The 27,455-nt window shown below is 38.8% G+C and overlaps 1 protein-coding gene and 1 pseudogene across 7 annotated transcripts in view; both read left to right on the forward strand.

Annotated features, from left to right (window-relative positions):
- Positions 1 to 27,455, forward strand: part of CNTRL (centriolin) — a 94,972-nt gene that overhangs the window by 50,431 nt on the left and 17,086 nt on the right. For 5 of the 7 annotated variants that reach the window (XM_035256055.3, XM_035256069.3, XM_035256078.3 and 2 more), the window contains 18 exons: positions 2,271 to 2,447; positions 5,008 to 5,142; positions 7,078 to 7,223; positions 8,136 to 8,343; positions 9,083 to 9,262; positions 10,881 to 11,060; positions 11,961 to 12,077; positions 12,363 to 12,507; positions 12,910 to 13,058; positions 15,423 to 15,612; positions 16,856 to 17,169; positions 19,092 to 19,300; positions 21,260 to 21,452; positions 23,731 to 23,861; positions 24,001 to 24,141; positions 24,244 to 24,370; positions 25,129 to 25,293; positions 26,328 to 26,487. In XM_035256055.3, coding sequence (XP_035111946.3) covers positions 2,271 to 2,447; positions 5,008 to 5,142; positions 7,078 to 7,223; positions 8,136 to 8,343; positions 9,083 to 9,262; positions 10,881 to 11,060; positions 11,961 to 12,077; positions 12,363 to 12,507; positions 12,910 to 13,058; positions 15,423 to 15,612; positions 16,856 to 17,169; positions 19,092 to 19,300; positions 21,260 to 21,452; positions 23,731 to 23,861; positions 24,001 to 24,141; positions 24,244 to 24,370; positions 25,129 to 25,293; positions 26,328 to 26,487 — 3,067 coding nt within the window. Of the gene's footprint in view, positions 1 to 2,270; positions 2,448 to 5,007; positions 5,143 to 7,077; positions 7,224 to 8,135; positions 8,344 to 9,082; positions 9,263 to 10,880; positions 11,061 to 11,960; positions 12,078 to 12,362; positions 12,508 to 12,909; positions 13,059 to 15,422; positions 15,613 to 16,855; positions 17,170 to 19,091; positions 19,301 to 21,259; positions 21,453 to 23,718; positions 23,862 to 24,000; positions 24,142 to 24,243; positions 24,371 to 25,128; positions 25,294 to 26,327; positions 26,488 to 27,455 lie in introns of those variants that run through there. The other 2 variants (XR_013536267.1, XM_035256089.3) reach the window with 2 other exon arrangements.
- On the forward strand, positions 8,734 to 8,913 carry LOC118147905 (U2 spliceosomal RNA; annotated as a pseudogene).

Below are 27,455 nucleotides of genomic sequence, written 5' to 3' on the forward strand. Positions count from 1 at the left end.
TGAGGCAGCACAGGTCCGAGCCTGACCTGCACAAGTCTGCATCACACCCTCCCTCTGTTTGGTTTCAGCCGCACAGCCGCAGAGAAGTGGGGAGGTGGGGACCCAACTTTTTTTTTTTTCAGATGGAGTTTTGCTCTTGTTGCCCAGGTTGGAGTGCAATGGTACAGTCTCGGCTCACTGCAACCTCCACCTCCCAGGTTCAAGCAATTCTCCTGTCGCAGCTCTCAAAGTGGCTGGGATTACAAGCATGTGCCATCATGCTGGGCTAATTTTTTGTGTTTTTAGTAGAGATGGGTTTTCTCTATGTTGGTCAGACTGGTCTTGAACTCCTGACCTCAGGTGGTCCACCCACCTCAGCCTCCCAAAGTGCAGGGATTACAGGCGTAAACCACCACACCTGGCCCCAGCTTTTTTTTTTTTTGAAAGCTTTTATTTTGAAATAACTTCAAACTTGCAGGAAAGTGGCAAGAGAAATATAAATAACTCACATTTGCTTTTCACCTGGAGTCACCAATTAGTATTTTAACACATTTGCTTTATCTCATCATAAATAATTGTTACATGATTTTATATACATTTTTATACAGATTTTTTTCCTGAACCATTTGAAAATCAGTTGTAGACATCATGCTCCTTTGCTCCTAAATATTTCATTATATATTTCCTAAGAACAAGGATATTTTCTAACATAAACACAAAATAATTATCATATTTAGGAAATTCAGTATTTTATCAGACTTCGTGTTTGCCAGTGCTGAGTTTTAAAGATCTTCTTTCCATCTTTCTATTTTGAAGTTGTTTACAGTTACAAGAAAGTTGGAAGAATAGTTTGGTGAACAGCTGTGAACCCTCTTAGATTCAATAAATATTTTGATTTATTTATTTTCCCTTTCTCATAGACACATACTTTTTTCTTTTTTCTTCTGCTCATTAGAAAGTTGCAGATATCATAACATCATTCCTTCAACATACATCTCTTTAAGAGCATTTTCCTGCGTCACTACAGTAGTGTTATTTCACCTAAGAAAATTGACTGTAATTCCCTAATGTCCTCTAATCTCTGAACCATATTCCGATTTTCTCGATTTTCTCAAGACTATGTGTGCATGTGTGTGTAAAATCCAGGATGGCATTCCATAGATTGTCCCACGTTCTGGGTTTGACTGATTGCTTCCTCCTGGTTTGTTTAACTTGTATCGCTATGCTGTATGTAAAATAATATCTTAAGCTAACTGTATTTCTCCTGATTACTGGAGAGGCTAATCACCTTTCATTTGCTGTTCAGGTTTCCTTTTCAGTGAATTCCTTATTCATACTCTTTGCCTATTTTTCTGTGGAATTGTGTGCCTTTTCTTAAAGATTTGTAGGAATTCTTTATATATATATCCTGGATAATAATCTTTGGTTGGTTATATGTAGTATCTACATTTTAAACAAGCAGCCCAGGTGATTCAATTGCCCAGTTGTTTTTGGACAGCTCTTTTGTAGAAGCTCTCATCATCATAGGATTCTTTTCTTTAATCTATAATAATTTGATCTCAAATAAATAGATGAAAGCTATAATGTTTAATCACAAAACAAAGATGGACTAAAATGAATCACAACCATGGTATGCTAATAAATATGTGTGTATATTCTTGTTAGCACTCATTTAAGGTATTCTTATGATCCTTGATAATAGACAGTGTCAGTCCCATTTTGTTTTTCTGATAAATGAACATGCTACGGTTTAATCAAAAGAGTATAGGCTTTGGAGTCAGATATCTGCATTTATATCCTGACTATCCTTTTTCTAGCTACACCAGCCCTATGCAATTTACTTAGATGTTCATTCTATAGTTCCTCATCTGTAAAACTGCAAGTTGCCATAGACAGTTATTGTGAAGATACAATGAAATAATGAATATGAAAACATTTTGTCCAACATCAGATGAAAAATAGGCTTTAAATCTTCTCTTCTTTTTTTCCTTCCTTTCTCTTTCTCCCTCCTTATGTTTTTAGACTCACAAGTATCACAGAACTGGTCCCTTTGAAAAACAGTATGTTGGTAGCTTACCGACTTTCCTGATTATATTTAGCCAGGATTTTGTTTTCCAGTCAGGATGTGCACAGCCTGAGGCTTTATCATATTGCTTCTGACAACTTTGTGGCAGGCAGCAATAGCTGGCCAGCATTTGGTTTACAGTGCTCAAGTTCCTTATAATGCCTTCCAGATGCTTCTTAAACAGCACAGTGAGGGTTCCATAGTTAAACCCACTGAATCCTTCTAGGAGCTTGCAGAGCTAGAAACTGCCCTCCACGAGCAGCATGAAGTAAATGCATCTTTGCAGCAGACCCAGGGAGATCTCAGTGCCTATGAAGCTGAGCTAGAGGCTCGGCTAAACCTAAGGGATGCTGAAGCCAAGCAGCTCAAGGAAGAGTTGGAAAAAGTAACAAGACTTACCCAGGTAAGCAGGAGCATGAAGCCAATGAGAAACTAAGTACCCTGTGCCTTAAGATACCATCCTTCCTTTATTTAGGTCTTAATTTAAGATTAAGCATTTTAATACAGTATATATGGAATGATGAGAAAGTCACAATTTTGGAGTCAGACATTCTGAGTGCTAATACTACCCATGGGCAAATCAGTTCATAGCTCTGAGCCTCCCAGCCTGTTCCTCCTCTGTAAAATGGCTTATGGGGAGAATAAATGAGATAATGGACTTGAAAGCACCTGGCAGTTGATATTCAATAAATGCTAATTTTTCCTTCTTAGAACAGGTTTAAGAGACCTCTTTTAGGTTGATGGTAAGTTGTAGTTTGCTGTCTCCTTTTAGGGTTAGTCGAAAGATCCATTAGTTAAAATTATACTTGTAAATTACAGAAACCATATCCAATAAATATTTATTGATTGACCATTGAGGGCCAGGTGCTGTGGATTCTCTAGGGAAAGCACAGACATGGTCACCATCCTGTGGAGCTGACAGGTGGAACAGGTGTGGGAAAAAGAAAGGGACAGGATTCTTTGGCTAAGGAGGAAGTAGTCAGAGAAGACTACCCTATGGAAATGATGTTTCAGCTGCTGGCTGATGGTTGAGTAGGATTTAGCCATGCAGAGGGGACAGAGTGAAAAGGGGTAAAGTTAAGATATGTGTATTCTAGGCGGAGCAGTAAGTAGAGAGAGCATATAGTACATTTGAAGTGCTGAAAGTATGCCTCCAGGATGCCAGGAGCAGGGAGAGGAGTGGGGAAAGAGAATGAGAGGTAAAGGCAGAGAGACAGGCAGAGCCCAGTTGTAATATATTCTTTATCAGATTAAAAATACAATTTATTAGCCAGATGGCCTGCATCTTCTTTCAGGAAGCCCACCTTAACCTTTCCTTTCTGCCTGCTGAAAATCTGGGTTCAGGACTCTACATTGGTTTTCCTATAACCTGTACACAAAAAAGCTGTTTGTCATGTGTATGATGATCATCTGTTTAGATGATCCTAGATAATCTGTTTGTTTTACCCCAGCTAGACTCAGAGCTCAGTCAATATTCAGATTATATCTGTTTGTTTCTGCTTTTTCAGTGCCTGGCACATGAGAAGCATCAATATGTGCTTATTTAATGAAAATGAAATAAAATAAGATATTTTGAATCTCAGGAATGCATGTAAAAAATAATTCATTATGATTAGAAAAGGAACTAGAAATATATCTGGTTTATGATAGTAATTATGTATATTCCTTTACTTATGAGATATCAAATCATCACTTGACAGTTATCAGGATTATATTTCTCAGGAGTACCAAGCTTTGTAGAACTATAGTTGACAAGATCAGCGTCTCAGAAAAGAGGCGGTTTTGGGAAAATAATTGAAATAACAGTAAATATTTTTAAATAATAGTAAATATAATTTCTAGATGGCGTTTTCCTTAATAAATCTCCTCTTTTCAAGCCAGCGTGTACTAGCTTGAAATACATTGTTCTTTGTACTTTCCTTGTCTTTTGTTTTTCTCTCATAAGTCTTGACAAAAATATTATAAGAGCCTGGCCTTTTCACCGATTCACTTGGTATCGAAAGGGACATTCCCCCTCCCTTAGCACCAAGACTGCCAGGATTGGTCTTCAGACCACACATTGAGAATATGAAGCATAACAGATCTTCTGTCTCTGATGTGAAGATCTACAGATATTTGATTGGTAAACTTTAGTTATATGAACTCACTTGTGATGCTTGATAAATACAGATTCCTTGGTCTCATCCTAGAGATTCTCATCTAAAAAATCTGAGATGGAATTTAAGCATCTGCATTTTTAACAGGCATAGGTAGTGTTGATACAGTTTTTTGTTGGTGGTGGTTTGGTTTTGGTTTTTTTTGAGATGGAGTTTTGCTTTTGTTGCCCAGGCTCTGGAGTGCAATGGCACGATCTCACTCACTGCAAGCTCTGCCTCTTGGGTTCAAGCGATTCTCCTGCCTCAGTCTCTTGAGCAGTTGGGATTACAGGCATGCACCACCACGCTCGGCTAATTTTTTATTTTTAGTGGAGACAAGGTTTCTCCATGTTGGTCAGGCTGGTCTTGAACTCCTGACCTCAGGTGATCCATTTTTTTTTTTTGGCCTCTCAAAGTGCTGAGATTACAGGCATGAGCCACTGCACCCTGCTGATACAGTTTTTTTTTGAGGACCACAGTTTGAGAAATACTGGTCTAAGGGAAAGGAGAGCAATAATTGTTGGATCACTTGCAAAGAGCTTTTAAAGGTAAGTGCTTCGGCCCACCCTTGAAGATCCTGATTTGGTGTAATTGAGCTCAGCTGATTCTGATGCTCAATCCTTCTTAAGTGTTACTAATAGTTTAAGGATTGTGTGGAAAAAAATTATCTTTGGTTTTTAAATTTGGGAGTACAAATATAAAATTGAATTGTTTAAAATTACTATAGCTAGTAAGGGATTTTGTGTATATGTAAATTTATTTGTGCCTTTTAAAATCACAAATTGTTGCTATTTTATACTTTCATGTCATTGCTTCTTATGGTGACAGTTAGAACAGTCAGCCCTTAAAGCAGAACTTGAGAAGGAAAGGCAAGCCCTGAAGAATGCTCTTGGAAAAGCGCAGTTCTCGGAAGAAAAGGAGCAAGAGAACAGTGAGCTGCATGCAAAACTTAAACACCTGCAGGTAGAGATTTGTTGTTTTAGAACACATTCCTACTCAGAACACCCAGAGATGATGATGTCTTTAGTCAGGCACTTAGCAGCCTGCTCTAACATGTAGTAAGCAACTTGAATTACTAGAAAAAAAGGAATTCTGGGAGGAGCAGCACCACAGCCCCTGTTCTCTTGTGACCATGGTTTTAAGATTATTATTTATGAATCTCCTTTTGCTTTTATAATGGTATGAAGAGATAGAGGCAGTATCATTAGTAAACTATATGCCCTATAAACTCATGGGCAAAAGCAGTATCTTGCATTTCTTCTAAAAGCAGATTTGTCATGAGATCAAACTAAAATGATCAGATTGGTGCATTCCTCTTCCACTGAAATATCTTTGTAATTATCCAGGAATTTACAGTGGGTTGCAGTGGGATTTCTTATCTGTAAACAGTTTTCACAATCCTCAAAAAATGCTATTAAAAATATAACCACTTTTTGTGGGAATGTGTGACAACATTTTTATAGCTGTTCTCACAGTAATCTGCTGAACAAACTGCAGGAAAAACAGGTGGATAAGATTTTTCAGATATTTAAACTCTCAAAGAGGACAGATGTCTGAACAAACAAGTACCTGAATCAATACTCAGGTCTCCAAATCTGTGAGGTCAGGGGCTGCTTGACTAGCTGAGATAGTAGCTGTTATCACCAGAAATAAAAGGGCCGAGTTTATGTGGCTTGGAGGAAGGGTTCCAAAAAAAACTATGCAGGGGGATTTGAGAGAAATAAGTCAAAGCTCACCCAAATTTTCTCTTCTTCTAACACTTCAAGTATTTGTTCCTCGAAGTTTAAGAAAATCTAATTAAATCTAATCTATAATTTAATTTTTACTGCTCTCAGTTCCACTCCTGAAGCAAGTATCATAAAAGATACACATGTTTTCCATTACTGTGTGAGGTGTGTATGTGTTGGTTCTTGAGTTATCATTTTCCATTTTTAGTACAGAAATTTTTATATAATCACAAAAACAGAATAGCTTATGACCCTTTATTTACCCATTTCCCAACCTAAATAGTTGTCAACATCTATTGTTACATTTTGTCCACCTCTTTTGGAGCTGGAATATTTTAAAGAAAAATGTCATACATGTTCTTTACCCACCAATACTTCAGTGTATATCTCTTACAGAAAAGGGCTAATATATGTTCTTTGGGGGCCTTCTCCTCCAAAGTAGAAAGTGAAGTCAGCTTTCTAGAATGCCGACCTGTGTTGTTGGACTACCTTAGTTAGAACTAGATTCTTTGGTTACTTGGCCAACTAACCTCCTGCCACTCTACATTTCTTTGTCAGAAATCATTTAGTTGCATTGAACCAAAACCTATTCACACGAACTCAAGAAAGGAGACAGCTTGCTAGGAACCAGAGCTGCTCTATCAGCCTTTCATGTTGAAATAGGTGCTCTCTCATTTCTCTTTTTCCATCTCTCCGAGCACTGCATGTGGCCCAGCATAGACCCCAACACTGAGTTGACATATTTTCAGGTCTAGCATTTATATAGCCTTGCTGTACTGAATCTTGCTTCAAATTATGGAGAGCATGAGAAGCTGTTTTCTGACTAGATGCTGTATTGACTGGCCTCCAGTCAGTTGATCTGTGGCCAGGATTAGATAGTACTACAGAAAGGGCTGCCTTGGAGCAATGGGCATGGACAGTTTATAAAGAGGACTCCAGATGGAACAGGCACTTCAAGCATGTTAATTGAATTCTAAATTCTTCATTTTAGCTAGCAGTATTACGCTGAGTTTGAAGTAGATTAATCATAGGGAAATCTTAGGAATTTCTTTTTACTTGAAAGAGGCATTGTCTGAATTTTGTTCTGTGGTCTAGAAATGTTTGTTAGTTTGTCAGTAGTGAAAATATGCTGACATGTAATAGATAATCCCTATTTCATCCCCCTCCATAGGATGACAATAATTTGTTAAAACAGCAACTTAAAGATTTCCAGAATCACCTTAACCATGTGGTTGATGGTTTGGTTCGTCCAGAAGAAGTGGCAGCTCGTGTGGATGAGCTAAGAAGAAAACTGAAATTAGGAGCTGGAGAAATGAAGTAAGGAAAAAGCAAGACCTCCAAGTCTATAGAGTGTGCCTCACAACTTGAGTGTTGTGAGTGTGAAGTTCAATGATGAACTCACCTTTCTAAGTTCTATTAATGACAAATTTCTTTTGTAAGGTTCTCCTTATGATGTTTACATGACTGAGACAAATTATTGTTTAATTTAGTTTAATTTAATTTTTAAGAGGGAGTCTCACTCTGTCACCCAAGCTGGAGTGCAGTAGCACAATCTCAGCTTACTGCAACCTCCGTCCCCCTGGGTTCAAGTGATTTTCCTGCCTCAGCCTCCTGAGTAGCTGGGATTACAGGCACCTACCACCATGCCCAGCTAATTTTTGTATTTTCAGTAGAGATGGGGTTTCACCATCTTGGCCAGGCTGATCTTAAACTCCTGACCTTGTGATCCACCTGCTTTGGCTTCCAAAGTGCCGGGATTACAGGCATGAGACTCATGCCTAGCTGATTGTTTAATTTTAATTGTCTGCCACTGATTGTTTTTACATTTTGGATCTTAATTTTTTTTTTTTTTTTTGGTATTTAAGAGAAATTTTTGGTTTTTAAGAGTAATTCTTTCTTGAATGTTCATTATATATGATCAGGAAGTAGAGCCACAGGATACATTTTAAATAGAGAAGAAACATCATAAGAAAACAATTATTTCAAATATATGAAATGGACATTCTTGGAGCAAATATCATTAGACTGGTATGAGCCCATTCAGAGTGGCAGCAGTCATTTGATAAAACAATAATTTGCACTTAAGAGATGCTCACTAAATTGCTATAGCTTGACACTAGTGCCTTCACACAGCTCTTTTTACTCTAGAGCTAATGTTAACAGCATGTTTGCATCCAGCATCAAAAATAAAATTTCACATTTATACCATTTTTTCACCCTCTTTACTAGCATCCATAGTCCTTCAGATGTCTTGGGGAAAAGTCTTGCTGACTTACAGAAACAATTCAGTGAAATTCTTGCACGCTCCCAGTGGGAAAGAGAGAAAGCACAAGTTAGAGAGAGAAAACTCCAAGAAGAAATGGCTCTGCAGCAAGAGAAACTGGCAACTGGACAAGAAGAGTTCAGGCAGGCCTGTGAGAGAGCCCTAGAAGCAAGAGTAAGAAAAGGGCAAGAGGCAGCTGGAGGGAAGTGTTTGGCAAATGTTATTGTTTTTCAGCAAATTACAATGCTTCCTTTGTCATGTAAATACAGCATAATTGTTATTTTCACTTATAACAAGTCAAGCTAGGTGTGACTAAAATTCAACCCTGAATGTGATTATAATGTCAAAGTCAGGCTTGTTTGTGATACTGTATTTTCCTTGATTTGGAAGCAAAGTCGAGTTATTTTACAACAGGCAGGTAAATAATGCCACATTCCTAGAGTATGGTGTGTTGCCAGAATCTGGTATTTTTTGATGTGATTATTTTAATGAAGAGGCAAACATTCAAATGACTCCTGGAGAGCATTCAGGATAAAACCATTCCTGACAACTCATTATTAAAAAATTAACTTTTGGCTAAGATCAAGTGTAGTATCTGTTCTTAACAGTTTAATGTCGGATACGTCCTCTATCAGACAACATATTAAATGTATTTTTGGAATTGGGAAATGGAATAGGAGCCTGCTGCATCCACTCCACACATCGACCTGGTATTGCAGTACTTCCAGGAATGGTGCACCCACTTGGGGAATACAATTGGTCTACAAAATTAGAAATCAGAGTACTCCCATTTAAAAAAAAAAATTTAAGTTATAGCCTGTAGTAAAATAGGTGATAATTCTATAAAATGTTTTTATTTTGCTTAAAACGTATTTTGCCTAAAAATCATTATTGAAATTTTATTTCTTCACAGATTAATTTTGATAAGAGGCAACATGAAGCAAGAATCCAACAACTGGAGAATGAAATTCACTATTTGCAAGAAAATCTAAAAAGTATGGAGGAAATCCAAGGCCTTACAGATCTCCAACTTCAGGAAGCCGATGAAGAGAAGGAGAGAATTGTGGCCCAACTCCGAGAATTAGAGATAAAGGTAGGGAAGGCTTGGAAAATGAGTCACATAAGTACCTGTTGCCAGTGTCCTGCCTGCTGGCAGTCAGATCAGCTGAGATGAGTGTGATCCATAGTCACCTCTGGCTACATTGCTGGCACGGTGTTGAACCTGACCTAGGTGGGACCTGGATGCATATCATCAAATCAAGACCCTTAAGACCAGGTGTTGTGGTAGATGGAAACAAGAGAATTGGGAATGTACAGGGTGAGTTTCAAGTTAATTAGGTGGTACTTAACAAATGATATTGGGAGGAGTTTGACTCCTTTGAAACCTCTTGTCCAATTGGACACATCCATGGGAAATTACTTTTAAACTCCTCATCATCCTTTCTAATACCCTGGCCTCTCTTTGATGGCTTGTCTCTATTCCTCCTCTATCATTTCCCATTGTCACATTCTGGATCTTGTCAAGTTTTAAAAATTCCACCTACCCCTAAATTCACAAACTGAAGTGTCTTGTTCTGGTCATAACCGTTTATCTTGCTGACATCCACACACTAAAAATTTATCAGCCTTATTGAGCTTCCAATTCATTAGCCCTACCCCCCACCTTTGCTATTTGTTAAGCCCTTGTCTTTACTTTCTTCCTTGTCCAACTTAAATTTCATGATCTACCAACTATAACTTTTTCTTTTCTTTTTTACAAATATCCTCAAGTCCCTTGCCCTTTTCTACTGTTTTACTTCCCTGACAAAACTTTTTTTTTTTTTTACTTCCCTGACAAAACTCTCTGCTTTTCTTTCGGCCTGCACTTAACACTGGGTATTCCTGGAGAAAAAAGTTGCCCACCCAGCATAGTGGTGTCATTATACACTTACGATTGCCAGTCTCAAACGGACAACATGACCCTTTCCTATGGTGAGCTTTCTCCCCCATGTCTTAGAGTTTCACAACTTCTCATTCTTCACACTCTGCCATCTGCTTTCTTCCAGTCTCAGTGAATGACTTGCTTCATCCTTCATTGAGAACCCATCAGTTCCCAAGTCCTACTGAATCCATCTCTAAAATATATCTGGAATATATGTCCTTTTTCCTTATCTGATGCTAGATCCTTGTGCTGTCATCATCTATCTTCTGGATGATTGGTATGGCTATCTGATTGATCTGTCACTTCTACCCATGACCCTGCTCTACACAGCAGCCAAGATGCTCTTTCTGAAATGTCAAGTGGTTGTAATCAGTCTCCCCTCCTGTAGCTTCCTTTGTTTTTAGGATGAAGACCAAAATTCTTAAGCCTATGAGGCCTACATGATTTGCCTCTGTTTAGATCTCTCCTTTTTCACTGTGCTTCTTTCAGTTTCTCAAAAATGCCAAATTCTTTCATACCACCCTATGCCCAGGCCCTGATTCAGTGATTTCAAAGGCAGATCCATCCATGTCTTGGTGGTAGTGCCAGGAAATGTTTTTCCAATGAATGGATGAAGTTATGACCACTGAGATTCTTGACTGAGATTTATTCAGTGGATATTTCTGTAGTACCTCCTATGTATCAAGTATTGTTCTAGGCAGCAGTGAACAGAGTCCCTGCCCTCCTGGATCTTACATCTGAATTCATTCCTAGCAAATGATTCATCTGCTTATTGTTTCTTTTATTTTAGAAGAAACTTGAAGATGCCAAATCTCAGGAGCAATTTTTTGGTTTAGATAAAGAACTGAAAAAACTAAAGAAAGCTGTGGCCACCTCTGATAAGCTAGCCACAGCTGAGCTCACCATTGCCAAGGACCAGCTGAAGTCCCTTCATGGAACTGTTATGAAAATTAACCAGGAGCGAGCAGAGGTGAGTTCACATGTACAGAACAGGTTTCCATCAATGCTGCTGCTGTCAGAAAACATAGCAACTTGTATTACTGATCTTCTTATAGACATTGGTTATTTTATAAACCACTGTAAAGTTGTCTGTTTAAAGTCCAATGGCCTTGTCAATTGAAGCCGGAATAAGAAACAATAGAAGAATGTCTCAAGTTAGTTAGGTGCCGCAGTGGTTGATGGTTTCTTCCAGGAACTCATCTGGGGTGTATGTGCAGGTCACAGAGATTACCAAGCCACTCATGGCATGGTCAGGCCTTACATAAAGATTATGTTCCCCCATCACAACCCCCAATAATTTATTTTGTGCTGCCATGGACCCTGCATTCTACTGAGCCCTGAAAGGAATCATCTCATAAACATATTATCCCTACCTTTAAGTGTAGGAATCTGCTTGGGGAGGTAGCTGTCAATACCTACCTGGACAAGGGTTCTTGAAGGATTGTCATGTAATCCCTATCTGAAATTTTTCATCTTGTGCAGTCATGTGAAAATATGTTATTTCATAGTATGACTCCTTACTGAGCTAATGTCTGTTACTGTGCTTTATAGGATGCAAATGCTAATGAGATTAAGATAGCAGATTATAGGAGACAAAAATCTAATGAGGAAAGCCCAGAGAGACATAGTTATGGAAAACTGTGGTAAAGTGAAAAAGTAAAAAAATTAGCCTTTGTTTTTTCTGATGCAGCACCTTGGGGTTGGGGGCTGGGCAGGCTGCCCTACAATGGGAAGAACACAGGAGAAGGTGGGGCTTGGGGCCATATTTGCCTGGACAGCTGGGTGGGCAATTTGATGAAAGCAGAGGAATCAATCCAAGAAGAAATGAAGGAATAGCAGCAGGGTCTTTCTCATACCTCTGTCTCAGTAGGAGTTACAGGAAGCAGAGAAGTTCAGCAGAAAGGCAGCACAAGCAGCCAGGGATCTGACCCGAGCAGAAGCTGAGATTGAACTCCTGCAGAATCTTCTCAGGCAGAAGGAGGAGCAGGTCAGTGTTGGTACCCAGAGACCTTCTCTTTACCGGATTCTTACTAGTTCCTAAAAGACAAAATTACTGTGGGGGATGTCTCAAAGAATTCTGAAGTGCAATCAATAGTTAATCTGTAGTTTATTCTTTACTGTGTGCCAGGTATAGTGCAGTTTCAAGTAATGCAGTTTCCTCACTGGGAAATTATAAATAAATATTATAGAATCATCATCAAGTTGAAAGGATAAATGTATTTGGGAAAAAATGAATTCATTGGCAACTTTGTATATGTGATTTTTAAAATAGTTTCAACTTGAGATGGAGAAAACAGGTGTCAGTACTGGAGGAGCAAACTCACAGGTGCTAGAAATTGAGAAACTGAATGAGACAATGGAACGACAAAGGACAGAGATTGCAAGACTGAAGAATATATTAGACCTCACCGGAACTGGTAAAGTATTGGACTTTGATTTTTGGCAGTGGTTTTGTAGTTGTAAAATTAAATCATCTCATTTGTTTTTTACTTTTAACTGTTACAAATCAATTCCATGCTTGATTTAGAGAGCTGTGGTAATTAGCTTAATAAGTAAAATCAAATAATTTTAAAAGTATTTTGTGTAAGTTTGTTATGGGGGACTTGGTTGCAAATATGAGTTTCATATTGTAATTTCAAGAGCAGTAATGTTTACAAATCAGTTTATTTGCTTTTTCTGACTTACCAAAGAACAGACTGAAAGTCAGCTTTGAGGAACTGATAAAATTTATTGGCTCTCATGGAATAACTTTTTTATTTTGAGAAAGAAAGGAAGCAAATGATTTTATATCAATTTCATAGACTGACTTTTCCTTACAGACAACAAAGAAGGCTTTGAAAATGTTTTAGAAGAAATTGCTGAACTTCGACGTGAAGTTTCTTATCAGAATGATTACGTCAGCAGCATGGCAGATCCTTTCAAAAGACGAGGCTATTGGTACTTTATGCCACCACCACCATCATCAAAAGTAGGAATCCTGTGGTGTTGGGAATGTGTACTGAATTTTCTTGAAGAAAGTGTAACATTGTCCCCTTCCCCAAATTTATGAACAGGTACCAAGAACATTTCTATGCTAAGCCATGCCTTGAGGTTCTACAGTGTTTTTCATATTTGAGATGAAAATAGGGCCTTCTTGGGGAAGGTGACAGTTGGCTGTTCATACTCAGGTCATATGTGGTAGGGTCCCTGAATGAGGATGCTGTAAGGGGAAATGGTGATTTAAGCCCAAAGAGCCCACTGAAATGGGCATAGAATTGTGCAGAGGCTCCAACCAAAAAAAAAAAAAAAAAAAGGCACCTGGATTTCATGTCGTTTTAACAAACATTCATTCAGTGCTCACCGAAGCCTAGGCCAAGTGCTGGGCAGTGGTGGGGCATCACAATGAATGATAAAGTGATAAAGCCCCTGCTTTCAAAGAGCTCATTGGCCATGCCAGCATAATTGCAAAATGGTGATATGCCTGTGACAACAGACCTGACCTACTACATTCTATAGTTGCAGAGAGGTGTTAAGGATTCATCTGATGGTAAGTTCAGGAAGGAATACTTCACAAGCAGGGTTGTGAGGTCAGCACTTAACAAGCAGTGAGAGATGGACTTTTAGGAAGGAGGAAACAGTTTTATGGAAAAGGAGAGTTATTGGCTTAGCAAAGACAAGTAGCTTTGTGGGGCTAGAAGGTTTATAGGAGCAGTGAAAGATGAAGCTGAAACGTAGATTGGGGTCATGCTTTTTTTTTTTTTTTTTTTTTTTGAGACAGAGCCTTGCTGTGTCACCCAGGGTAGAGTGCAGTGGCATGCAACCTTTTCCTACTGTGTTGAAGCGATTCTCCTATCTCAGCCTCCTGAGTAGCTGGGATTATAGGCACATAGCACCATACCTGGCTAATTTTTATATTTAGTAGAGATGGGGTTTTGCCATGTTGGCCAGGCTAGTCTTGAACTCCTGACCTCAGGTGATCCATCCACCTCAGCTTCCCAAAGTGCTGGGATTACAGGCATGAGCCACCATGCCCAGCCTGGAGTTACGCTTTTTTTTAAAAAGGGGCTTAGAATCTCTTATACTTAATTATATAGGCCATGGGAACTGGGTTGTGTACTAACATGAAGAGAGTTATAGTTTAGGAGTAATATTCTAGCTAGTATAGAGACCAGACTTGTGGTAGGGTAAGCTTTCTGTGGGGCTCTTTGAATTGATTCAGGTAAAGAGTAGAAGCCAGAGCTAGATCACAGTGGAGCTGGGAAAGAGGAGATGAGATTAAAGGATGTTAAAGAGAAATGATCAGGGCCTGGGACCTGAATGTAGGAAGTGAGGAGAAAACTGTAGGCTGTATTCATCCAAAGCAGAGGGGCCTAGTGCCATCCTGTTAGCATCAGCTGATGAGCAATAGTCAGGGAGAAGCAGCTCAGACATGCTAGGATCCAAGGGCTATATAGACTTAACCAGACCCTTGAAGAGCAGAATTCTTATATTCTCCCAGAAATCCTAAAGGAAGCCAACTCCTTGACGTAACCAGAACTGGAGGTAGAAGCAGTATAAATTAGAGCAAAATATATAAGCCTGGGGTGAGAGTTTAGATGATGGACCTACAGACTGGGAAGGAGAAGGAGGTCAGCAGAATAGAGCTTTAAAGCCTTGTCAAGCTCCCAGGACAACGGAAAACTGGTGTCCCCAGATTTCTTCGAAAGTTCACTGGTTTCCTTTGCCTTAGTCACTGGGCGATCAAGAGTGAGGTTAAAAACAAAGCAAAACTAAACAAAAAAATCACTAGGAAAAATGACTACAGGGAGAAGAGAGGCTGACACCCAGGAGTCTGATTACTCTGGAGAACTTATTTTCATTTCTCTCTCTTGGGGAGTTGCTGCATAAAATTAACCCAGTCAAACAGCCTTTTCTCATTTTGGTCTGGCCAAAGACTTGATATTTCTAGAAAATTGTACCAAAAGGCAGGATAGGAGATGGATATTTAAAAATAGCTTTTGAAAGGATAGACATTAGTTTGGTTGCTTTTACCACACTTTGAGCCCTTCACTTTCACAGACTAGTCTGATGTGACCCCAGCAATTAAATACACAGCCCTCCTTTCTGCATGGCTTCCATGACACTTGCTATGTTGATCAAGTCTAGAGGGATGTTAATAAGCTGAATTGTATATGTAACTGCAGTTTATGTGACTGTGTAATCACCTCACCTCTGTGAAAAATGAGGATAATGAAAAGAAAACAAGTGATTTCTCAACCTTGCCACATCTCAACTTTGCTCTAGACTTTGACATTTCTTAAAATCAGCCTTTCTGCTTGTAATAGATAGTGTGCTCTGCTGTCATTTGTTTTAGGTTTCCAGCCATAGTTCCCAGGCCACCAAAGACTCCGGTGTTGGCCTTAAGTACACAGCCTCAACTCCTGTTGGAAAACCACGCCCTGGGCAGCAGGATGGGAAAGAAGGCAGTGGACCTCCACCTGCCTCAGGATATTGGGTTTATTCTCCCATCAGGAGTGGGTTACATAAATTGTTTCCAAATAGAGGTAAGTCAAATCACATAGGAAAGTTGCATTCTCTTGCCTATTTAATAACCTTTTATTGATTCCCTAAAATCCCTAAGATGCAGTCTAGACTCCTTAGCTAACTCTGAGGTCTTCTGTGACCTATCTGGTCTTGGCCAACAACCTCCTGTCATTGTTTTAAACCCTGTCTGGAATGTCCTTCCTCCTTACCCTCCCATACTGATGCCTACTCATCCTTCAGCGACACCCAGGTCCTCAAACAATGCTCCTAAATGGAGCCTCCTTCTACCCCGCTTCACTCATGCTGACTAAGCAGCCTCTTTGACTGTACTGGAGCATGGTGTCTTGTATCCTTGCATCATGGCCTTAATCTCACCCTCCTAAAATGAAGTGTTATGGGTCTATCTTTCAAAGCTCCAGGGGAAGAGTCAGACCTGAGGAAATCTTTTTCACTTATTAGCTATGTGTTCTTATGCTAATTATTAGCTGCTCTGAAACTGTTAATCTGTAAAATGTGAATACTACCTTCTGAGGATTTGTTGATTCAGGAACTCTTTTTGCAGGGGGGATGGAGTCTTGCTCTGTTGCCCAGGCTAGAGTGCAGTGTTGCAATCTTGGCTCACTGGAACCTCCGCCTCCCAGGTTCAAGTGATTCTCGTGCTTCAGCCTCCCAGGTAGCTGGGGTTACAGGCATGCACCATCACACCTGTCTCACCATGCTAGACAGGCTGGTCTTGAACTCCTGACCTCAAGTGACCCACCCACCTTGCCTCCCAAAGTGCTGGGATGATAGGTGTGAGCCACCATACATGGCCAGGAAGTGTTTATTGAGTGCCTGCTGTGTGCTGGGTTCTCTGTTGTCAGTGATCAGCAAACATATTTCCTGCTTTTAGGGCAGGTAAGTTAGTAAGCTATCACATTGGAGAGTGTTATATGTTAGGACAGCGGTAAACACTGAGTGCTGTGAAATCTTGTATATAGTGTGAATTAGACATCCCGTGGTCACTTAATTAATTAATGAATAAATTAACGAATGCAGGAACAAACCAACAGATAAACTCAAGTATTAGCCATAGAAAATACTTTGAATCCATGTTTCAATCTGCTTTTCAAAAATAGTTTTGACCTTTTTTTCAGTTTTATTCTCACGTCTCCAGTATCTTGACTTAAATGCTGCTGTTCTCTACTAAATTTGTTTACCTGGTAAACCATGGGGGTAATACACTATTTTGTTTAATAAACTCTTCTGTTTATTTCTTTGAAGATGCAGACAGTGGAGGAGATAGCCAGGAAGAGAGTGAGCTGGATGACCGAGAAGAACCTCCATTTGTGCCTCCTCCTGGATACATGATGTATACTGTGCTTCCTGATGGTTCTCCTGTACCCCAGGGCATGGCCCTGTATGCACCACCTCCTCCCTTGCCAAACAATAGCCGACCTCTCACCCCTGGCACTATTGTTTATGGCCCACCTCCTGCTGGGGGCCCCATGGTATATGGGCCTCCACCCACAAACTTCTCCGTCCCCCTCATTCCTGTGGGAGTCCTACATTGCAACGTCCCAGAACACCATCACTTAGTAAGTGGAAAGACATAGAACTCTGTTTCCACACTGCTTTCATGGGTGACTGATAGCTTATATATGTAATTAGTTTATCTATTTATGACTGGATTATATGGTAAAAGTGTTTTTGTAAGGCAGATATTTAGAACTGTGCAAGCATTCTTACTAAAATTCTCTTATACAAGCAGTAACATGTGCCTATAGTCTGAGCTATTCAGGAGACTGAAGCAAGAGGATTGCTTGAGCCCAGAAATTCAAGGACAACCTGGGTAACAGCAAAAAACAAAACAAACCCCAAAAATACCATGTATAGGAATTAGGTCTTAGGCCAGTCTACAAACCTGGTTTAGCCATTTAATAACAGAAATGTTTTCAATCCAGAAATTAACTGTTTTTACAAAGCTTACATATTTTTCTATTGACAGGTGTTATATTATTGCATATGTACATATTCACATACTAGTGCCTATACTTGTACACATACATATATGTATAATATGTGTGTATACACATACATGTATGTGCATGGGTATGCACACATGTATGGACAGCATACAATAAGGTTTTGGTGGGGATTGTCTCTAGGTGGTGGGATTTATTTATTATTTATTTTCATAGTTTATATTTTACTGTACACAATATTTTGTATTCTGTTTTTCCTACTTAATGTCATAAGCATTTGCCCATGATTTTACAAATGTTTTTAAACAGTATTTTAATTACTATACAACATTTCTATATTTGTAGGTACTGTACCTGACTCTAAATTCTTACTGTATCTCTTATTCTTGAGCTATAGTTTAAGAAATGACTATTTCCTAATCACTCGATTACTTCCTTTTTTTTTTTTTCTTTTTGAGACAGAGTCTTGCTCTGTTACCCAGGCTGGAGTGCAATGGCATGATCTTGGCTCATTGCAACCTCCACCTCCTGGGTTCAAGCGATTCTCCTGCCTCAATCTCCCGAGTAGCTGGGATTACAGGCACCCACCTGGCTAATTTTTGTATTTTTAGTAGAGATGGGGTTTCACCATGTTGACCAGGTTGGTCTAAAACTCCTGACCCCGAGTGATCCACCTGCCTGACCTGTAAAGTGCTGAGATTACAGGCATGAGCCACTAGGTCCAGCCTCGCTAGATTACTTTCTGACTTTTTGGTTCTAAAGAAGTAAAATGCAGTCTAAGCTCCTCCTTCAGACTCAGAAACCTGGAGGCTTTGTTTTTTTGTTCCCGTCTCGGCAGATTAAGTAGAAAATAAAGGACTAGGACACCTGAGAATCAAGTTGCCAGTCACGTTGTAATAGATCAGACTAGTTTTAGAGGGCCTATGTGCCTTTACGTGGTTAACTATAGTAGTTACGCACATTCTCTTGCAGTTTTTTCTTGCACATTTTAATTTGTAACAATTCTTTCTATTCAGCATTTATTGATAATCTCTTAAACTGGTTCGTTTACTTTCCAAACTTACCTAACCGTTTACATAGTTTCTCAGGTGCACTTTTATACTTCCCTACATTTGCATATGTTATTTCTTCAGCCTAGGTCTTTACCTTTTCATTTATTCTTCAAAACCCAGGCAAAACACCTCTTCTTCTAGGCAATCTTCTTGGACAACTTTTCTCCCATGTGTCCAGAGGAGGGAGAGGCCTCTGTCTGTATCTTCTGCTAGACACTGAACCTTGGAGGCAGAGTTTATCCACAAGAGGCTTGGCACATGTTTCTGAATCATAGTTGGACTGATGGAAAAATTAAAGGTTCTATTTGTCCATCAATTTCATCCATGACATTTAAGTTTTTATACCAAAGTCTTAGAATCTACCATCATTTTTTGGGTCATTGATACCACTTTAACGATAGTTAATTTCAGCTTTTGGCAGGAAAGAGAGGAAACGTCCTGTGATGTTTCAGCACTGCATTTTTTTTCCCCTTCTTCATTCAGGAGAATGAAGTTTCTAGATTAGAAGACATACTGCAGCATTTAAAGTCAACGAGACAGAAAGAATGGCGGATGAGAGCATCCAAGTGGCAGTCTGAGAAAGAAATGGAAGAACTGCATCATAATATTGATGATCTTTTGCAAGAGAAGAAAGGCTTAGAGCGTGAAATAGAAGAATTACATAGAACTGTTCAGAAACGTCAACAGCAAAAGTAATTAATACATTTTTATAATTCAGACAAATTTGGTATTAGTTTATTAACACTGTCGAATAGAACTTTCTATAACTTTGGAATGTTCTTGATCTTCTCTCCAAGACAGTAACCACTAGCTCAGTGTGGCTGTCGAGCACTTGAAATGTGGCTTATGGAACTGAGGGACAGAATTTAATTTCAATTAATTTAATAGCCACATATTAAGTACCATATTGAGCAATACAGGTCTGCGTTCTCTCAGCCAATAATACAAATCAGCTCTTCTTGTAGTCCCTCTTGGAGAGTGGTGTAACCATTTCCCCTCTCCAGTTACCCGCTGCTAAAAATATGGCAGGGGTTCTCAACTCTTCCCCTTCCCATACTCTCCTCTTCTTCCAGTTGGTCTCTAAATCCTGCTGACTCTGCATCCAGAGAGCTCTCAAACTGGTCCCTTTCTGTCATCTCCCCTTCTCTAGCTTTTAAACAGTCTTATCCTGGCCATTGTAATAGCTTCCACACTGGCCTTTCATGTTGTCTCTCTTGGTCCCCACTCTATCTTGACACACTGCAAATATGACTGCTTCACTTTCCCATGTGATTCTTAGTCCCATCAGAATATATACCACCCTTATCCATCTGAACCCCACCTGTCTCTTTTTTTATATCAGTGTTTAGTCTGGCCCACTAGACTGTGGTCTCCCCAAGCATGACATTTTCTCCTGCCTCCACACGTTTGCATGTACTTTGTTCTCCCTGCTGACTCCTGTCTTCAAAATAAAGGTCAGAGATTCCCTCCCTTTTTTTTTCTCATTAAAAGCCTTTTCTCAGGCACCCACAATTCAAGGTTAGCAACTTTGGACATAGTATGGTTCATGCAATGTTGTGAGGAGCCCAGGAGCTCCTTGAAGGTAGTAGCTGGACCTCCATCTCTGTGTCCCAGCACCTGTCATAGGGTCAGTTAATGAATGCAACATCTGTTGATTGGGTTAATTATGCAGAAGCCTATTTTTTGCAGTAGTCCATGAATTGTGATAGTTCCCCAGTTTTTGTCATTTAACCCAGCCTGGCCCAGGCCCCAGGGTGGTAGGGAGGCCTGCAGAGGACACAGGTAAGTAAGATGTGGTCACTGCCATCTAGCAGCAGACATGTGACTAACAGTCCTGGCAATAGAAAGCAAGGGCCACACCTAAAAGATAGGGACAACATGTTTGAAGGTTAGGCAGATGGTTATATCTGTTATTTTTATGGGTATACACATTGGGGAGTAGCATTTTTTTATTTCGAGGTTTTTCTGAGGGAGATGATAGGGTGGTAGGATCGCCACTTTTCATAGTTATAAAAGTGTAATAAGTACTATTCTAGGAAATTTGGATAACACAAAAATGTTCCAAGAAGAAAGTAAAAATCATATGTATGCCTTCATTTAAAGAGAAAGAATCTGTTAAATGTTGAATTTATTTTCATATTTTTCTGTCATGCAGCCAATTTTCAAATAATTTTGTCATGTTAGCCTTAAGATATTGAATTGTGTGTCATGGTTTCTAATGTGTCAAATGTTGTCACTAGAGTTTCACTTTAGCCGAATGGAATAAATCACAAAATCAGGTAGTCGTCAGGGCAGCAACTGGCCCTTGAAGGATAGTTTTGAGGGAGTGGATGAATGCTGTGGTAGTGGTTTGCTTTATTTTTATATCTCAGAAGAACAGAAGTATCAGCATTTTCTTGGTGAAGTGCTGACAACACAATAATCTTTGTTGTTATATTTAAAAGGAGAAACAATTCCATATCATTTATTGCCAATAAGAATTCCATGTTTAGTAAAATAGTAAACATAGACCTTGAACATAATCAAATATAGCAGTCTTTAGATTTTCATATAAAATTAGAAAATCAGTGCATTTTTTAAGTAGTTAAGCTACAAGTATCTATATTATCTACATTTAAAATCTTTTAATGGGTATGTATATTATTTTTTAGGGACTTCATTGATGGAAATGTTGAGAGTCTTATGACTGAACTAGAAATAGAAAAATCACTCAAACATCACGAAGATATTGTAGATGAAATTGAGTGCATTGAGAAGACTCTTCTGAAACGTCGCTCAGAGCTCAGGGAAGCTGACCGACTCCTGGCGGAGGCTGAGAGTGAACTTTCAAGCACTAAAGAGAAGGTATGTCCTTTTGTGGTTTGGGGTGTGAATTCGGTGTGGGTGAGTCAGCTTACTGTCCACATGAAGGATTAGAAAGAGAATGTGTGTGACGAGAGAACAGTTGTCCAAGTCAGACATCCAGGTTCCAAGCTGGACTCTGCTAGTTAAGGAGATGTGAGAATCTGAGCAAGTCACATAAGTCCCCTGGCTTTGCTTTTCTCATCTGTAAATTCCGGCTAAGAATATGTAGGCCTTTCAACATGGATTAAATAAAACAGTATATTTTAAATTCCTGAAGTTACTTAGTTCCCAGCATACTCTACCTCCTTATCTTGTGTGTATGTTTTGTATTTAATATTTGGATTCTACTACCTGTGTTTTTTTAAATAGGCCAATCTTTATATTCCTATTAAGCTACAGTGGACCTCACAAGTATTGCTTTGTTCTTCAAGTTGATAATGGTATAAAATATTTTTTGTCTGAGATAATATTCTTTAGATTATAATACAGAGGGAAGTTGGGGAGAAAAAGGAGCTACCTTTTATTAAGCCACTGCTATGGCTACACATGGCCATTTTGTAAATGTTTCATTTAACCTTCCTGGCAACCTGTAAGATGACATTAGCTTGGTTTACTGATGTAGCTCAGAGAGGCTCATTACTGGCCCAGAGTTACACCCAGCTGAGAGCTCTTTTAGTTAAATGAGAATTCCAGGATGAAAGGAGTTCCTTACCCACATGAAACATCTCAGGAACCATTATTTTTATATTGCTATTTCAATGTGAATCTATTTAAATTAATAGCAATCTATTACCTAGGAACTAAATTATTAAAAGAAATTTTGTGCGTAATTAAGACTGGAAAAAGTCCGCTTTTTTCAGATGAGCTGTTACTTCCGTTGTCATATGTTGGATTACTGTGAGAGAAAATAGTTGTGAGCAGAACTAGAGGAAAAAATATCACTGGTATAATACTATATACATTATTTTGACGATAAGTCATCAAAATATCACTGGCATATTTTAATTATATAGTAATAAATATAGATATGTAAAATCATCAAAAGAAAATTGGTAACAGTGGTAGCAGGCAGAGGTAGTAAGTGAACCGAGACTGAATAAGTTCTTTCACCTTCATCTTCCCAAAATGACTCGGAGGCAGCTTAGTAAGGAGGAGGAGGAGAGAGAAAGTAGTGGCATTTTGTAAGGAGTGTGCTAGACATGTTAAAACCTGACACAGAAGGAGACAAAAACTATTCGGTGGCCCTCTGGAATGCATAGTGAGTTTTGTCCAATGCTTTGCTGATAAAATTGACAGAAACAGGCTATCTGAAATGGAAAGACGTACGGTGAAATATGTAGCTCTCTAGGAGCTTGCCAACCCTTTTGCATCCACACAGATATTTAATAGACAGATTTAACATACAGGCTCCTCTGGCTTTAGTACAATGGCAGACCTCAGTTTTTTCTTTTGGCTGAAGGTGAGTCACTGCTCAACTAAGTGCAAACCACACTCTATTTTTGGAACTTTTGATGTCATTGTTTTCTTATGTTAGGCAGAAAAAGAAACCAAGTTGATAAAAAAATATATAGTGTTTTTACAAAATCTTATATAGGAAGATATTAAATATTTGCAGAGCATTTAATGTTTGTGTTTGTCAGCCATAATTACATCATCAGCAGATCAATGCATTTTTACTTCACTTGATAATGACTAGAGTTATAGCAAGAATCTGTGTGTGGAGGAAATCTTGGTAAAATCAGTTCATTGCCACTTAGTTGGGTAGATAGTTTTACTATTTAAAAATGATATAATAGTAATTCGGATTATTTTGAAATAAAAAGCATCTTTAGTTCCACTACTTTCAAATGACTGTAATTATTTTTGTATAGTCTTTCTTTGTTGACACAACTGTAGTTTTACATAGTTGCTCTCAAAGTGCTTATACCATTTTAAATGTATTTTTCTCAGCCAACATAATGTCATTAACATTCTTCCATATTGCTACATTGTCATCTGATCATTTTAAAGGCTACACAGTATTCCACTTTGTTAATGGGTTATCACTTAGCCTATTTATTATTATTTGTCAGGTTTTATATTATTATACAATGAGCATTTTTATGTAGTAGTTTTTTGCTTCTGAGTTATTTACCGAGAATTAGAGTTACAGTGAATGGACATTTTTATGTCTTTCCCTATCATCTTGTTTTCCAAAAGAACTGTACTGGTTTATATGGCCAATGGCTGTGAGTGAGTATTGTAACTGAATGGCTTTTAATGACAGTTTCTTTTCTAGACAAAAAATGCTGTTGAAAAGTTTACTGATGCCAAGAGAAGTTTATTGCAAACTGAGTCAGATGCTGAGGAATTAGAAAGGAGAGCTCAGGAAACTGCCGTTAACCTTGTCAAAGCTGACCAGCAGCTAAGGTAGGTGGATTCCCTAAGCCATTGATGTATATGTTGAGATGAACGGAAAGTTTGCTTCTAAGAGGATAATAATTGGTTTATGATAAATAATGCACGTTCAGTCTATAGGACCTGGGGGGAATAAAGCAATATGTTCTAGATTGCTCCAGGCTGATGCAAAGGATTTGGAGCAGCACAAAATCAAGCAGGAAGAAATCTTGAAAGAAATAAACAAAATTGTAGCAGCAAAAGACTCAGACTTCCAGTGTTTAAGCAAGAAGACGGAAAAACTGACAGAAGAGTAAGTAAGACCTCTATAGGGCTGCAAGGGGTTTGTGCTGGAAGACAGCTCTGGGGTTCAGAGTCCCTTAGGATCTGCTCTAGTGCTGCTGGTGCTTTGTAGGCTTCAGAAACTGCAAAAAGACATCGAGATGGCAAAACGCAATGAGGATCACCACCTGCAGGTCCTTAAAGAATCTGAGACACTTCTTCAGGTCAAGAGAGCCGAGCTAGAAAAGCTGAGAAGCCAGGTATGGCAATAGATGCCTTGAAAAAAACAACTCACACAGTATTAAAACCTATATATGTTTTATGATTATAAAAGTAATACATGTTTAATTGTAAAAAAGAATAAATAAGGCTACATATCATAGTTGTTAAGCATAAAGTCTAAACTAAATTTGAATCCCAACTTAATACAATACATTTTTGAGTAAAAAAAGTGAGTCTCAAAACATGGTATACTCTGAAATCATTTCTGTTGAACACTTGTGGTTGTGTTTTTAGTCAATACCAGAGTACAAAAGTGGTCATCTGAGAAGGGAGGCTTTTGAGTATTTTCTGTTTTCTTCCTTTTGGATATCTGCATGGTCTTCTTCCTTTTTTTTTTTTTTTTTTTTTGGTAAACAAATACATATTATCTTTAAAAATGTAACAAATTTTTGATTTTAAAGATGAATAAATTTTAAAAATCTCTAACTTCCATCACCAAGGATGTCAAAATCGAATTAGGGTATAAAAATAAAAGTTCTTTGGAAAGTATAACCTGAGGGATAATCATGATTACCATATTGTTCTTACTGCAATCACTGTACTTTGAGTGGTTTTAAATATGTGGGCTCAAGGTCGTCTTTAGGCATTTCATCCTCGCACTCCTTGCCTGGGCTTTCTGACTCTTGGGACTAGGATATTAGCTCTTGATTTTGCCTCACAACTAAATTATCTCCCGGTTAGCACTGAGGGTTGCATGGCCTTTGTCAAACTTATTCTTCCCTTTTCTTTAATACAGGTGACAAGTCAGCAACAGGAGATGGCTGTCTTGGACAGGCAGTTAGGGCATAAAAAGGAGGAGCTGCATCTACTCCAAGGAAGCATGGTCCAGGCAAAAGCTGACCTCCAGAAAGCTCTGAGACTGGGAGAGACTGAAGTATCTGAGAAGTGCAACCACATTAGGGTATGTTTTTTATTAGGTTTTCTGAAGAGTCTTAGGATAGTGCTGTAGGTTTACTTTGATATATTTTCATTGCTTCTCCCCAAATGAAAATATAAACTCCTGAAATTTTGCCTCCTCTGTAACATCAATTTGGTATTGTTACGTATCCATGGAGTGGTTGTCATGTGTAGTTCCCTTTTCGTTGTTTTCTGGATATGCCCAAAGTTCTCCTGCTGATACCATTTTTCTCCAGGGATTCCCCTTCTCCTCTATCACTAGCCAGATCCCACTTGTTTTCTCATTGCCCAGCTTTATGCCACCTCCTCTAAGGAAACTTTTGGCTGGACACAGTGGCCCAGGCTTATAATCCCAGTACTTTGGGAGGCCAAGGCAGGCAGATCAAGAGGTCAAGAGATGTTGGCCATCTTGGCCAACATGGTGAAACCCTGTCTCTACTAAAAATACAAAAATTAGCTGGGAGTGGTGGCTCACACCTGTAGTCCCAGCTACTTGGGAGGCTAAGGCAGGAGAATCGCTTGAACCCAGGAGGCAGAGGTTGCAGTGAGCCAAGATTGCGCCACTGCACTCCAGCCTGGTGACAGAGGGAGACTCTGTCTCAAAAAAGAAAACATCTTTTTCCTTTATCCTGTAAGAAGGAGTTTCCTTCTTCTGAGTTTAGAAACACTCTGTCTGCCTGTTTCCTAGGCCATCTTAGCCTTTTGTGGTTGTTTATGTTCCCTGCCTTACCACTTGACAAGCTACTAAGCCCCTCCAGAGCAGGAGCCTTGTCTCAGTTAGCCTTTTCTCTCTAGAGCACATTGCCTTGCTTATAGTAATGTTGCAAATATATTTAGATGAAGAGAATATGTTACTTTTTTGCTTCTATTATATAGAGATAGGTTCCTGCTAAATATAATGCTATTCTTGACATAAAAGGCAAAAATGAGCTTGTTTCCAAATTAGAATTTCTACGAAATAAGACAATAAGATAACTTATTTTAAAGTAATTTTCATTTACAAACACAGGAGGGGGTAACTTTTTTTTTTAAATGCAGGAAGTAAAATCTCTTCTGGAAGAACTGAGTGTTCAGAAAGGAGAACTGAATGTTCAGATTAGTGAAAGAAAAACCCAACTTACACTTATAAAGCAGGAAATTGAAAAAGAGGAAGAGAATCTTCAGGTTGTTTTAAGGCAGATGTCTAAACATAAAACTGGTAAGTTTAAAGGAAAACAATCATACAAAGTTTGAGGTTGGAAATGTCTGTATTACAAGTCATTGAAAAAATAACAAATGGCTAAATAAACTTTAAAGTTTAACCTTACTACTAATAAGCAAAGAAAGCAGGTTATAAAAGGAATATGATATTATTTTCTGCCATTTGAATTGATAAACTTTATTTAAAAGCAAACTAGTCATGCTCATTGATGATCAGAGTGTTCTGAAAGAAGAGCACTTGCAGTCTGTATCAATTGAGGTATAAACTAGAACAATCTCCCAGTGTTTCAAGACTCTTGAAATTCACACCTGTTGAACCAGTCAGCCCATTTCTACTCCTTCAGAGAGGGCAAGCATTTATGTACATTGCAGCAATATTTATAATGACCAAATTTGGAAACAGGCTGGGTGTGGTGGCTCATGCCTATAATCCCAGTTCTTTGGGAGGCTGAGGCAAGATGATCACTTGAGCCCAGGAGTTCAAAACCACCTGGGCAACATAGTGAGACCCCATCTCTACAAAAATATTCAAAAGTTAGCGAGGCACCGTGATTTGCACCTGTAGTCCCAGCTACTCAGAAGGCCAACTAGGGAGGATCCCTTGAGCCCGGGAGGTCAAGACTGCAGTGAACTATGATTATGCCACTATGCTTCAGCCTGGGCAACACTGCCTCTTCTGCCACGCACCCCCATCCCCAGAATTGGAAACAAATGACCAATTTAAAAGCCATATTTTTAACATTTAATGACAGGCAAACATGCTCATGAGAAGAATGAAAAAAAAATAGGTAAAAAAATGAATATGTAGTCCCATTTTATCTTAAAATGTGTGTGTGTGTGTGTGCGTGTGAGTGTGCAGTCCTAGAAGGAAATACATCAAAATGCTATTGTAATAGTGATTTGGGATGGTGAAATAATGGTGGGTTTTCATTTTTTTCTCTTAATGCTTTTCTTTTTGTATTTTCC

This window comes from Callithrix jacchus, chromosome 1, assembly GCF_049354715.1.
Source record: "Callithrix jacchus isolate 240 chromosome 1, calJac240_pri, whole genome shotgun sequence".
NCBI classification, from domain to species: Eukaryota; Metazoa; Chordata; class Mammalia; order Primates; family Cebidae; genus Callithrix; species Callithrix jacchus.